At 39.5% G+C, this 11551-nt stretch overlaps 1 protein-coding gene across 1 annotated transcript in view; it reads right to left on the reverse strand.

Moving 5' to 3' along the window:
- Positions 1-358: 358 nt before the first annotated feature.
- Positions 359-11551, reverse strand: part of LOC137992789 (sorting nexin-27-like) — a 26778-nt gene continuing 15585 nt past the window's right edge. Inside the window, exons 9-15 of the mRNA XM_068838307.1 lie at positions 11439-11489; positions 8987-9076; positions 7263-7412; positions 6712-6840; positions 5818-5877; positions 4973-5059; positions 359-3389 (exon numbers count right to left, since the gene is read on the reverse strand). Of these exons, the coding sequence (XP_068694408.1) occupies positions 3273-3389; positions 4973-5059; positions 5818-5877; positions 6712-6840; positions 7263-7412; positions 8987-9076; positions 11439-11489 (684 nt within the window). The 3' untranslated portion in view covers positions 359-3272. The remainder of the gene's footprint in view (positions 3390-4972; positions 5060-5817; positions 5878-6711; positions 6841-7262; positions 7413-8986; positions 9077-11438; positions 11490-11551) is intronic.

Genomic DNA, 11551 nt, shown 5'->3' on the forward strand with positions numbered 1-11551 from the left:
GTCAGACAAGAGCATCGGAATGTGAGATGTCAGTGACGCATGTTGTAGTTTTTTCCCTCCGTCCCGGCAAAGCCCGAAAGAAAAAACACTTGGAGCAAGTGCACATTGAAAAGCGGGGTTTTCTTTCAAATTGAAAACCTGCAAAATAGCGATATTCACTGTTTATAAACAATTCTTTTGATATTTAAATTTTGCCAACCACAGAACAAAAGGACCCTTGTTTCAACAGCCACTAAATCTCTGGCTGGTACATTAATGACAGTAGGTGACGGAACGGTGAGTATCGCTATTCAGTAATGACGACACAAAGAAAACAGGAAAAGCTTCAAACAATAACCTAAATGATGCAAAGAGGCAATTCTTTCCCCACCATATTCTTTAATTAAATTCTACATAACTATATTGTGATATCTGTAATATACAAGTCTCATCTTGTAACTTCTTGTGCATTTTTAAGTGTAGTAGAAGACCAGAAATAGAGACCAATATTGTATACCCTCAACAAACATCCTTAGTTACACAATATTCAACACTGAATCAATTCTTATCTGAAAAATCCAACCAAGTCATTTACAAAACGTCCTTTATAGCCTGAGAGGAGGTTCACTTGTATAGGGTTTGCACGCTAGCCGCCGTCAAAATACTCTCTCCATAACCCAAACAAGTGAGCCTTTACACTTACGGTTAATTTTCAAGACAGCAGTTTGTGGTAAATCCCTCAAGAGACAAACAAAATTATAGCTGCATCAAGTCACATATTACATGACTCGATGTAACCGCAGAATAAAGGAGTGCGGAATAAAAAGTGTTACGACTTGTAGAATGCCATAATTTTGGTAAACAAAATAAGAATTATTCTACCATCGTAGAAGGACCAAAATGAGAAAAAACCTAAGGTATTGAAAAGGGTAGCAACACATCTTTCTACTGAATACTGGCTGGAGCTAGTTTCCCTACAAACACCAATTATTGCTTTACAAAATGAGCCCACTATTGTGACGTGAAGGTTACCATGGCAACACGAAAGCTCTCCAAAACCACCCTATATATTTCGTGTTCACATGCGGTTGAAAAGCCTGTCGGTTGGTGGTGGGCCTATTGAACGAGCCCTTCTGTTGTTAGGTGCCCTAACTTAGCAGTGAGTCCCAAGAAAACGAAGGTAGTAAGATATTAATTAATCTCTGGACCTAGGAATCAAGTGGAAAAAAATCAAACTTCTCAATTTAGGAAACCATACAGTATTAAGGCCTGCTGAATTGGTTAACAATAGCGCGCAGTCTATTAGAACAAGGGCGTAAATTGAATTGCGCTCTAGAATGAAATATTCTTTGATAAGATATATTATATTATATTTTTTATTACCATGCCCATGTTTATAATCACGGTTAAATGAGTGTGTCCGTCGCCGTGGTAGGAGCGAGCAACTCCCATATATTCCTGTCACAGCGTTTTCACAGACCGATTTATTTTTAGATTGAATTTCCCGCGAATGAGACTCCCGCAGGAGCCCGATGACCAATCACAGGGAACTAACTTGACGTCACAGCATCACCGAACTGAAACTGCCTTTCTTGTTGGCAAAGGTAGTCCAAAAATAGATTGGTCTGTAAAAATGCCGAGACTTGCTTAGCATGGGAGTTGCTGCATCTACAAAATGAACAAGGGAATCGTTTCTGACGATGTTTGCATTTTGTTTCATTAACATTCGAATTTGCTCACAGAAGGTATCATGCCATTTACAAATTGACTACAAAGGATGGAAGAATTTGTTAAACTTAGCCAAATCTCCAGTTTTAAGACTTTTAGCTTTAACGACGAGCCAGTTTTTAGCCATCAAAACCTCTGATAAATTCTTCGGTGGCAAAGGAGCTAATCTAAAATTTCGAATTTTCAAAGCATCCTCGACATTGTTCAAAGATTATCTGGTATATCGCGTTCAAATTGTCAGAGATAGCTCATTATGCAATGCATTTTCAATATTCAGTACTTTATTCTGACTAAAAACGATAGCCTTGCGTTAATGAGGCAAAAAATGTAAACAATGATTCCCCTTAAGATTTGGTTTTGTGATGTCGTACGTCAAGTAAAGTGAGGGGTGAAGAGATCTACGCGGGGTTTAGGGCAAAGTGGTTTGAGAAACTAACCGCCAAACAAAACTTAAGCCACGAATAACAGGGAAAGAAAAGAGCTATATATTACCATAACACAGCGCGTTACAACCCAACGAGGAGCGCACACCGGTAACTATGAGTATCACAGACAACAATCTCGTACCCAAAGTCCTAGGGCTTTTTGGTCAGCGGGTGAGCGCCCGGAGAGACTCTGAGATTGGGTCTTATTGCGCATGCTTGAGTTGAAAACGGAAACAGAAAACAGTAAACAGGAAATAAATTATTAACTCAATATAGCTGGTTGAAAGTGTTCGAGAAACAAAAACTTTAGTCTTACACACCATAAAAGAAACTGCTTTCTTTTCAAGGAGAACTGTTGATTGGCTTGCTGTAAGAGCGAGTGAAGGATAAAACTTCTAACGCTTTCGGTGAGTATATTTTTAGTTTCAGCGTGCATTCCATCGTGCAGAATACCATCGGGCAAGTAACACGATCGACAATTTTTTGTTGAAACGACTTCAATGTCCTTTTCTGCTACATTTTTATGTTTCCGTACTTCTGAACGGCTTCGACAAGACCTTCTTCCATGGATTTGTCCCCAAAGAGACTGATGTGATGTTTTCCCACGGTACTTTTGTAACAGCAACAGTAATCAGTTCTAGCAGCGTGGCAAAATTCCCGTACTAAAACGGCTGCTGTTTATTATTAGAAACTGTTAGACACAATTTAAACCTCGTCGTTTCATTATTTTTGTGATTTGTATATTACTGAGGTGCTTTAAGTTAGGGGAAAAGAACGACGGTCGAAAAAACAAACAGGACTGAAACTAGTTTTAGATTTTGAATCTCCTTCCAAAAAGAGGAGGTTGGTTGTGGGACTTCTTCATATTACTTACGGACTTCCTGTCAGACTGCCACTGTTATGCAAGCGACCAATAAAAAAAATTGTACAAAGTCCCAGAGTCTCTCAGGGCGCTTACCCGCTGACCAAAAAGCCCGAGGACTCTGGGTAGGAGATAGCAAAGACAAAGGTCGTTTCCAGGATCTTTTTCGCTCCGGGACACAAGAAGACAGATCCTAGAAACGAGTTGGCGCACATTAATGACTCTTTAAGGTCAAACCATACAGTGCCGGGCAATTTAAGGGGTGTTTCGCTTCACATTCACAAGTCCTCATCTTCGATAGTAGCTGGAAATTTTTTGGGGGCTGTTTTAGGTAATGCGAATTTCTGATTAACTCTGGAAGAGGTCTTTGTCTGGTTGGCGGTGGACATGACGGTCTGAAAAAAAAAAAAAAAGAAGACAAAATAGACCGTATTCAAAAATGGAAAGAAGAAAGAAATTATTCTTTTGTCTTTATGCTAATCATCCTCACTAGCCTCACTTTGGAGTCAAAATTCTTTTGAATTTGTTCGTGCGAACGAGGCTAGTGAGGATAATAGACCACTTTCGATATATTAAAATTCAGTCCTAAACAAAAGGCATCATCTCGAGGCTCTGGGGAATAAATATAAGGATTTGTATGAGTTTATTCCCCAGAGCCTCGAGATGATGTCTTTTGTTTAGGACTGAATTTTAATATATCGAAAGTGGGCTATTAGCACAAAGACAAAACAGTAATTTCTTGGTGGCCATTTATGAATACGGTCGATAAACACTCAACAGTACGAATAATTCTCGCCGTTGGCCGACATGCAGAGTGCATATGTCTTATTTAAACTTTGTCAAATTGGAGGTACTATACCACATTATTTCCAAGACATGGAGGTAATTAAGCAACCGAGAAACGCACGCCAGGGGAGATACCGCAACCGTTTTGCGAATTACGAACAAAATAACGGGTGGCAAATTCTCGGCCAAAAGAAATGCTATGATTTTTTGGGCTGTAATTAGGGTATTTTCTTTTGAAATTTATTGATTGCAGTAACTTTTTTCGTTGCCAGGAATGAACGGTTTACATAATTTCATTACCTTGAAGTATTGTGTTTTGCAACCACTTGTAAATTTCTTGTGACACGTCTTATGCGAAAATGGATCAAGCTTTTATTGACACGAAAAGAAACAACTCTTCTTAATTGACGGGGACAGCTATTCTTAAGAGTTATTTTCATAGAGTTATGTCGTAGAGTTAGGGTTAAATTTCCAAAATCCTGAATTCAGATTTTGGACTGCCAAAACCCTGAATTCAAGATTTTGGACTGCCAAAATCTTGAATTCAGGATTTTGGCAGTCGTTAACTCTAACTCTAAGTCATAACTCTACTGAAATAACTCTATTTAACAATTATTCGCCGAAGGCGAAGTGATTATCGGTGAATTTTCACCGAGACGAAGTCGAGGGCTATATTCACCTATAATCACTGAGCCTGAGGCGAATAATTGTTTTAGTATAAATACACAGGTGATTATTTCAAAAAAGAGAAAAAAAAAAACATTCTTCAACGCGAAATCATCTTCACTTACAGTGGCAAAACGACTACTGTCAGCCATTTTGTCCGTCGCGGTGATTATCGGCTGATAATCCGAGATAGCGAGCCAATGAGAGCGCGCGATTTTGTATAATCACCTGTGTATTTATACTAATGATAGTTAACCTCTTAATTGACATGATGATAAACTTAAATTTTCCACGTTGAATTTCAATCGAAGGTATCAACTCAAGTTAATTGAATTACGGTGAGGGCGGCATACGTTGCAGAATGGCAAGTGACATGTCGCATTATGACGCGAAGCATTCATTATACTCTACATAATTATGCGAATAACAGAGTCCTGCCACATGCTGGTATGCAAACGGCTTCACCATTTTTTTTCCCTGAAAAGCCAATACACAGTTTACTCGCCGAGCGAGGTGGAATAAGTACCTTTTCCTGAGACTCTGCACTGTCCGTTGTTTCTTCCATTGATCCATTTTCCTCTTCTTTGCTTGGTTGTAGAGGTGAAATACCCTCCTAAAACAAGTCAGCCTTTCAGAGAACCTCGACTCTTACTGTGAGGGCATCAACGTTTAATTGCGGCACAAAATACTAGGTCAAATTGTAATTTTGTTTGGTAAAAAGGCAAAACGAGTATCAACATTCGAGAAGAGAGAATTTCGTTATCGGTAAATAACTCAGTGCGAATATTATGACCCATTCGATAGAAAATGGTCTCCAGAGTAAAGTGTACTGATACTCTTCATAGTCTTTTGAACGGGAACATGCAAGTAAAGCCTAGCGTGTAGCGAAGGGCAGACAAATTGAATAGTTGTGTGAATTTCACGTGATTACAACGCGTCACTTTCGATCTTCTGTAAGGGACAGTCAGGTTTGTTTATGCGAACGACATTGGGACACGTTCTCCGCGAATTCTGGGTAATTAACAAAGGTCATTACATGGGCCTTATTCGCGCGGCGGCCATATTGACCACAGACAATAGAGATGTTTGGGAACGAGATCTCCGGATCTCAAGGGAAGCGCCCTAACCACTGGGCCACACTGCCTCCATAGATGTTTTGATAGGCTGTTAGCCTCATGAATTATTAATGAGTTTTTGAAAGGTGCCTTGTCACCTCCGCAGGCATTAAATTCCGCTGACCAATCCCTCCCAGTACTTGAGAAACCTATTCATGGCAATAAACAAGGAGCCAGCGTTTTGCAGACGTGACTATCTCAAATTCGCAAACTCGCGTTCGCAGTGTAATCTTGAAGTTGCCATCTTAATATTTACCTTTTCATTCCATTCAGTCTCATTGATAACTCTATCCACACAGGCGTTCATGTACAAAAACTGCAACAGAATACACACTCAGTTACTCGAATGATCCCATCATAGAGGATTTAGCGAGCTTTGACTCCCATCCTAAGAATAAATACACGTTCGTAGTGGCTAACAAAAATGCTAAAAACATTCGGTGAAAGTCCCTTTTTTAGCTTTCAAAAATGTACGACAAGCGATCGCCTACTACACACCAGTAATAATCAATGATTAGTAAGATATGTTTTATCTCTAGTACAATACTTTTTATTGAATTGATGGCCCAGAAATATTCAGGGGGAGTGAGCTTGTGGGGTGCTTTCAGACAGTGATCAATGCAGAACGAAACTGAACAAACGCTTATATTGTGTATACTGGAAAGTTGTAGATGACTGCTACATGGGCTCGAGGCTCACCCGTCCAAGATGGCGCCCAAAACCCTGAAATCGCACAGCATCCAGAAAGAGCGACACGACTAGCATGCGTTTCCCTGAAGTCGAACGCAATTAATATCACCGATCAACATACCCTTGACCAAAAACAGCGATGGGTTTTGTCAACTGGGTTGATCTGGTTGAACACCGTTGAGAAATTTGAAAGCTGACGTTTCAAGCCTTAGCCCTTTGCTCTGACAAAGCTCAAAACGTCAGCTTTCAAATTTCTCTGCGGTGGTCAATTTACCATATCAACTCAGTTTATAAACCAATTTCTGCGTTTCACTCCCCCACCGACGCAGCGCCACAGGTCTTTGGAAACTAAACCCCTTTATCCATTTTGACAAACAGTGGCTGAGAGAGATGATAAGGGGCAAAAAGTTTATACCATTCCTGTACCAACTAACGCAAAAAGAAGAATGCCAATACGTACATATTGCGAGTAAATTTTGACCCATTTTGGCTTTTTGCCTTCTTTGGCGTATTCAAAGCAGAATGCCATGGCTTCTTGATCAGCTTCCCATTGAGTCACCTCTTCCCAGTCAAACGTGTGCTCTTGATCCTACGAACAAACAACACCCACAATCAAGCTAAAGCACATTCCACAAGAACGGACTTGTCACTTGCAAGGGGTGGTAAAAAGGCTAATAACTGCGTAACAGTGCGACTTCAGACCTTAAGGAAAATGCGCAGTTATCAGTTTATGGCCGTTTCGCCCACAAGGAGATCCACTACCTTCAAGTCGTTTCGCCAACTCATAAGTTCATTCGCCCACATATTTTACGGAGGAAAGAAAGAAAGATATATTATTAACAAGATTCCATCGAAATATAGCGTTAAAGATACCGTAACGCAATTCACGAGCGATGTTTCAAAACTGCACAACATGGATCGAATCCCACCATCTGTAACGGGTATCCGCTCCCTTCGCCCACAAAGTGATTTGCCCACTTCTAAATTCAACAAGATGTAAGGAATAATAACCTGTCTTTCACCCTGATCTGAGCAGGCTTGTAAGCGGAAACTGTCAAGACTTATCGAGACGATGACATGCCCTTGTTTTCTTGCATCGCATGCACAGTGAGGAAACACAACAGTTCTATAACCTTCTAGTGTCCTGGCAATATCAAGGAACTGCAAAGGCAAAATCAATCAATTAGCCAACTAATTTGAATTCTTTCATCTAGTCTAGTCGTAGAAAAGTTAGATGGTTAAGGTACAGCAGTAACAATAAAGTTCTCCTTTGCCTTTTGATGTGGTCACTTACGGTTTCAACTGACTACTAAAAGCGTTCATCAGTAAATGTAAAAAAAAAAGTCAGCTTACAAGCCAAGTGGCCCATCAGGCCGGACCTTATCCCCGGTTTCTGTAGCATGAAGCGACAAGGAGTATTCCTACTCCCCCATGGATGAGATGCTAGTCCATCGCAGGGTTACCCCCAGCATTTCGCTGGTGCCCATTTATACACCTGGGTGGAGAGAGGCACCGAGGGAGTAAAGCGTCTTGCCCAAGGACGCAACACAATGTCCACGGCCAGGACCCGAACCCGGACCATTCACTCCGAAGTCGAGCACACTAACCATGAGGCCACCGCGCCTCCCTATCAGTAAATGTAGTAGTGCAGTAAACTTGTTACACGTTTCCTTTACACAGAAATGCTCCGCTGTGACTGGTTGCAATTGGGTCTCAGCAGGTCACCGTCTGATAAAATAGATTTCACTGAAAACCGAAGGGAAAGCGGGAGTGAGGATTCCCTTGAAAAATTGGGCAAAACCAAAAGTCCACTTCCGGTTGCCATCTGTTGCCCAAAACTCCTTATTAGCAACTCCTAGCATTTTGCAAACCAAGCAAAGGCCAGTCCACCACACAAGAAACTATATACTTTCGTTCTTATTTGAGAAGGCTAAAAAGTCGGGGATATTTTTCGATGTGGTTTTAACGGCAGGACTTTATTCTCAAGTATTTCAAAACCCTCGGTGTTTTGGTCTCACCAGGGCCTGAAACAGAGACTTCCTAGTCTTCTATCTGAGGCAATAGGTTATCCACTACAAAACACATTCTTGCACATTATTTATTTTACTTCTTTTCAAGAAGCCTGGCTAGGCTGGATTAGACCTAGTTCTCGGGCGTAGACGCGTAGACACCTGAGATGGTTAGGACATGTACTGTAAAAAGAAGTGACAACTGGGTTAACCGGATCATCCAAATTGAGATAGATGTGCAAAATAGAGGGGGTATAGGCCTTGCAAAATATGGTCATAGCTAGTACCTGAAGACATAATGCTCTGCAATGGAAGGGAAACATACCATGCATCACCGTACCCACTTGAGATGGAAAGCAACATAAAATGATGATGCTGATGAAAATGACTGCAGCGTTTGAGTAGCATGGCTTTCCACGGCAAAAGAAATGATACAACAAATGCTGAAACCCATGCCAAGTACAGATGTCCAAGATTTGCCACGCTTGTGCCCTTGACATAAAAATACTAACAATGCGTGTGTTTCGTTTTAACGTTAAGTGCCCATGGAAAAATACTGCCTCTTTCTGGATGACGTTTCATAAATTGTGGCATGAATTCCTGGTTTCTAAGCATCCTGAAATTGGTTATGTGTGCATCTGTATAGTTCCGTTGAATAATCTTCTGAGCACATATACGGGCAAACAAGCTTCCTTCAAAATTAATTCAAACAACATTGCTTCTTACTTCTTTCTTTTTGTTCCCTGCCTGTAGATCTTTAAGTTTCTGTACATTTTTTCCAGGTAACAACTTCCGCCTTCTTAGGTCGCCAACAGCCTACATAACAGAGACATCAATTTTAAACACTAATTTGTCAACGTTATGAGTTGTAAGTACTACCAGGGACACTAGCAATTAAGAAAAGCAGGTGATGGCCTTGTGGTCAGTGTACACATGCCTTCCGGCAATGTGACCTGTTGAAAGGGAGAAGTAATCATCACACTTCTATGGACAATTTAAGGAATTGTCTCTTGTAGACAACTGAAGAAACTACACCTCAAAACAAACTATGGTACAACTATGCTACACCTCAAAACAAACTATGGTAAATTCAACATTCGCTTTGCAGCGGTAAAAGTTTGGAATCACCTTGAAGAAAGCATTAAACACCTCCCCTTAAAACGTTTAAAAACAAAGTCAAGTTAAACATCTTACAGTCTTACTGCTCGTGAGTTTTCAACTGGAATTTATCTATTTATATACTTATTATTATTTATTTAATTCAGTTTTTATTTATTTATTTTTCCTGTTCGTCTCTTTTTATCGATTAATTACATGTAATTGATTTACTCATGCTTTAGTGCCAACCTACCTCCTCTATTTAAACATTACTTAGTTTTACTCAGCTTGATTAGCTTTTTAGTTATCCTGAGTACACATTACCTTTTTTTGTATTAATATATTATAAATTATTGTAAACTTTAACTTTTTTATTTTGGTCATAAAGCTTGTTGTTGTTGTTGTTGTTGTTGTTGTTGTTGAAGATACAGGTGCCTTCAACGGGATTCAAACCAATGACCTCTGCGATGCCGGTGCAATGTTTTACCAAGTCAGATATGAAGTCACTCAGTTGGGAGCAGGTCAATTTGTTGGGCTCATGTGTTCCAGTGAAAAGACTTAATGGCTGCACATGTAAATAAAATTGTATGTACCCGCACTTCAAATATATAAATTTATCTCATTCAATGTGACCTGTGTTTGTAGCGTCGATTCAAAGCTATACATCTCATTTTCTGACAAGGATGTTCATAGAGGACGTGAAGACCTTCGACAGGATTTGAATCGAGTTGCTCACTGGTGTTGCGAAAACCGACTCCTTATTAACCCTAATAAAACAAAGTTCTGTGTGTTTAATTTGGCTCCAACAGAATGCTGGGGCAAACATCTATCCTGCCTTTAACATTTCTAGGAAAGGAACTGCCTGTTATTGACTCAATAAAAGACCTTGGTGTGATAGTAGATAAGAATCTATCCTTTAATGAGCACACAAACCAGCAATGATCAGCAGAATTTGTCACATGTTTGATGAATCTATTCTTTTGAATGTTATCAACTTATTCGTTTTTACTCATTTTATTGTGAGAAAAAGAAATTTGAACACATATAACACATACCTACTCTCAAAGAGTTGAAGTGCTTCCAGTACGCGAGGCTTTTAGACTTCAAACGTATGAATAATCAGGCACCTACTGTAGCTATTTGAAAAATATGTTTCAGAAGAGGTCCCAGGTTCATAGATACAACACCAGGAACACAAACGATCTTAATCTTCCTCATTGCCGCACAGCGAAAAGTCGTTCCAGTATCGCGGCGCAGACACATGGAATTCGTTGCCATGAGAGTTGCGCTATCTCTCTAGTTTGAGTGTTTTTAAACGTAGTCTGAGAAGCCATCTCAGAAGTGATTAATTAGTTAACTAATCAATTCTTATTTTATGGAGGTTTTTTTACCTCAGTAGGTTATTATTTATTGTAAGTTATTGTAGACTAGTATTGATTACCGGTAGTTTAACATTGTAAATTAGGTCGGAGGATCCCCGTACGGGAGCCCTAATAAAGTTATTTGTATTTGTTTGATAACTGAATTCATTGCCATACATGAGTAGAGTTTGAGTTCACAAATTGAACTCCCCAAAAAGCTTATACAATTTTGATAACTTTGAAAACATCCTTCGTATATATAACCAAAATCATTATTCATTTTAAAATTGAGATCACGCACGCAATTTCCGATATCAATACCTAACAAATACAAAGTACGGAAAATTATCGCAAACAGTCCAATAATTTTGAGAAGATTTTCATTCATTTCAGTTCTGTGAAAGACACTGTAGCATTTTTTGGTTAAGAACCGAGAATGGCAGTACAGACTGTAAGCATTTCATTTCGCATTTTCATTGCAGGAATGACAGACACAGTCTTTGTACCAGTTTTGCGGTGACTGGCAAAATGTTTATGATTATATTTATCTCAACATGACAATATGGTTGCATTGCCTAAAATAAAATAAGTCAAATGAAAGGACTGTGCACAGACCAACTAAGTATTCAGTAGGTGGGTTGATTTCTTGGATAGAGCCATTGATAATATCCAAAGAAAAACTGATAAATTGAGTTTTAAAAGCATCACACTTAAAGCACCTGATTATACAGCAGGTTGAGTGCAGTTTCATCATTGGTCATCTCAACTTCCTGTCAAGAGATTACATAAAAAATGTAATGTTAGCTATTTCAGAGCAAAGGGTGGTCTATTC

This window comes from Montipora foliosa, chromosome 2, assembly GCF_036669935.1.
Source record: "Montipora foliosa isolate CH-2021 chromosome 2, ASM3666993v2, whole genome shotgun sequence".
Classification (NCBI taxonomy): Eukaryota; Metazoa; Cnidaria; class Anthozoa; order Scleractinia; family Acroporidae; genus Montipora; species Montipora foliosa.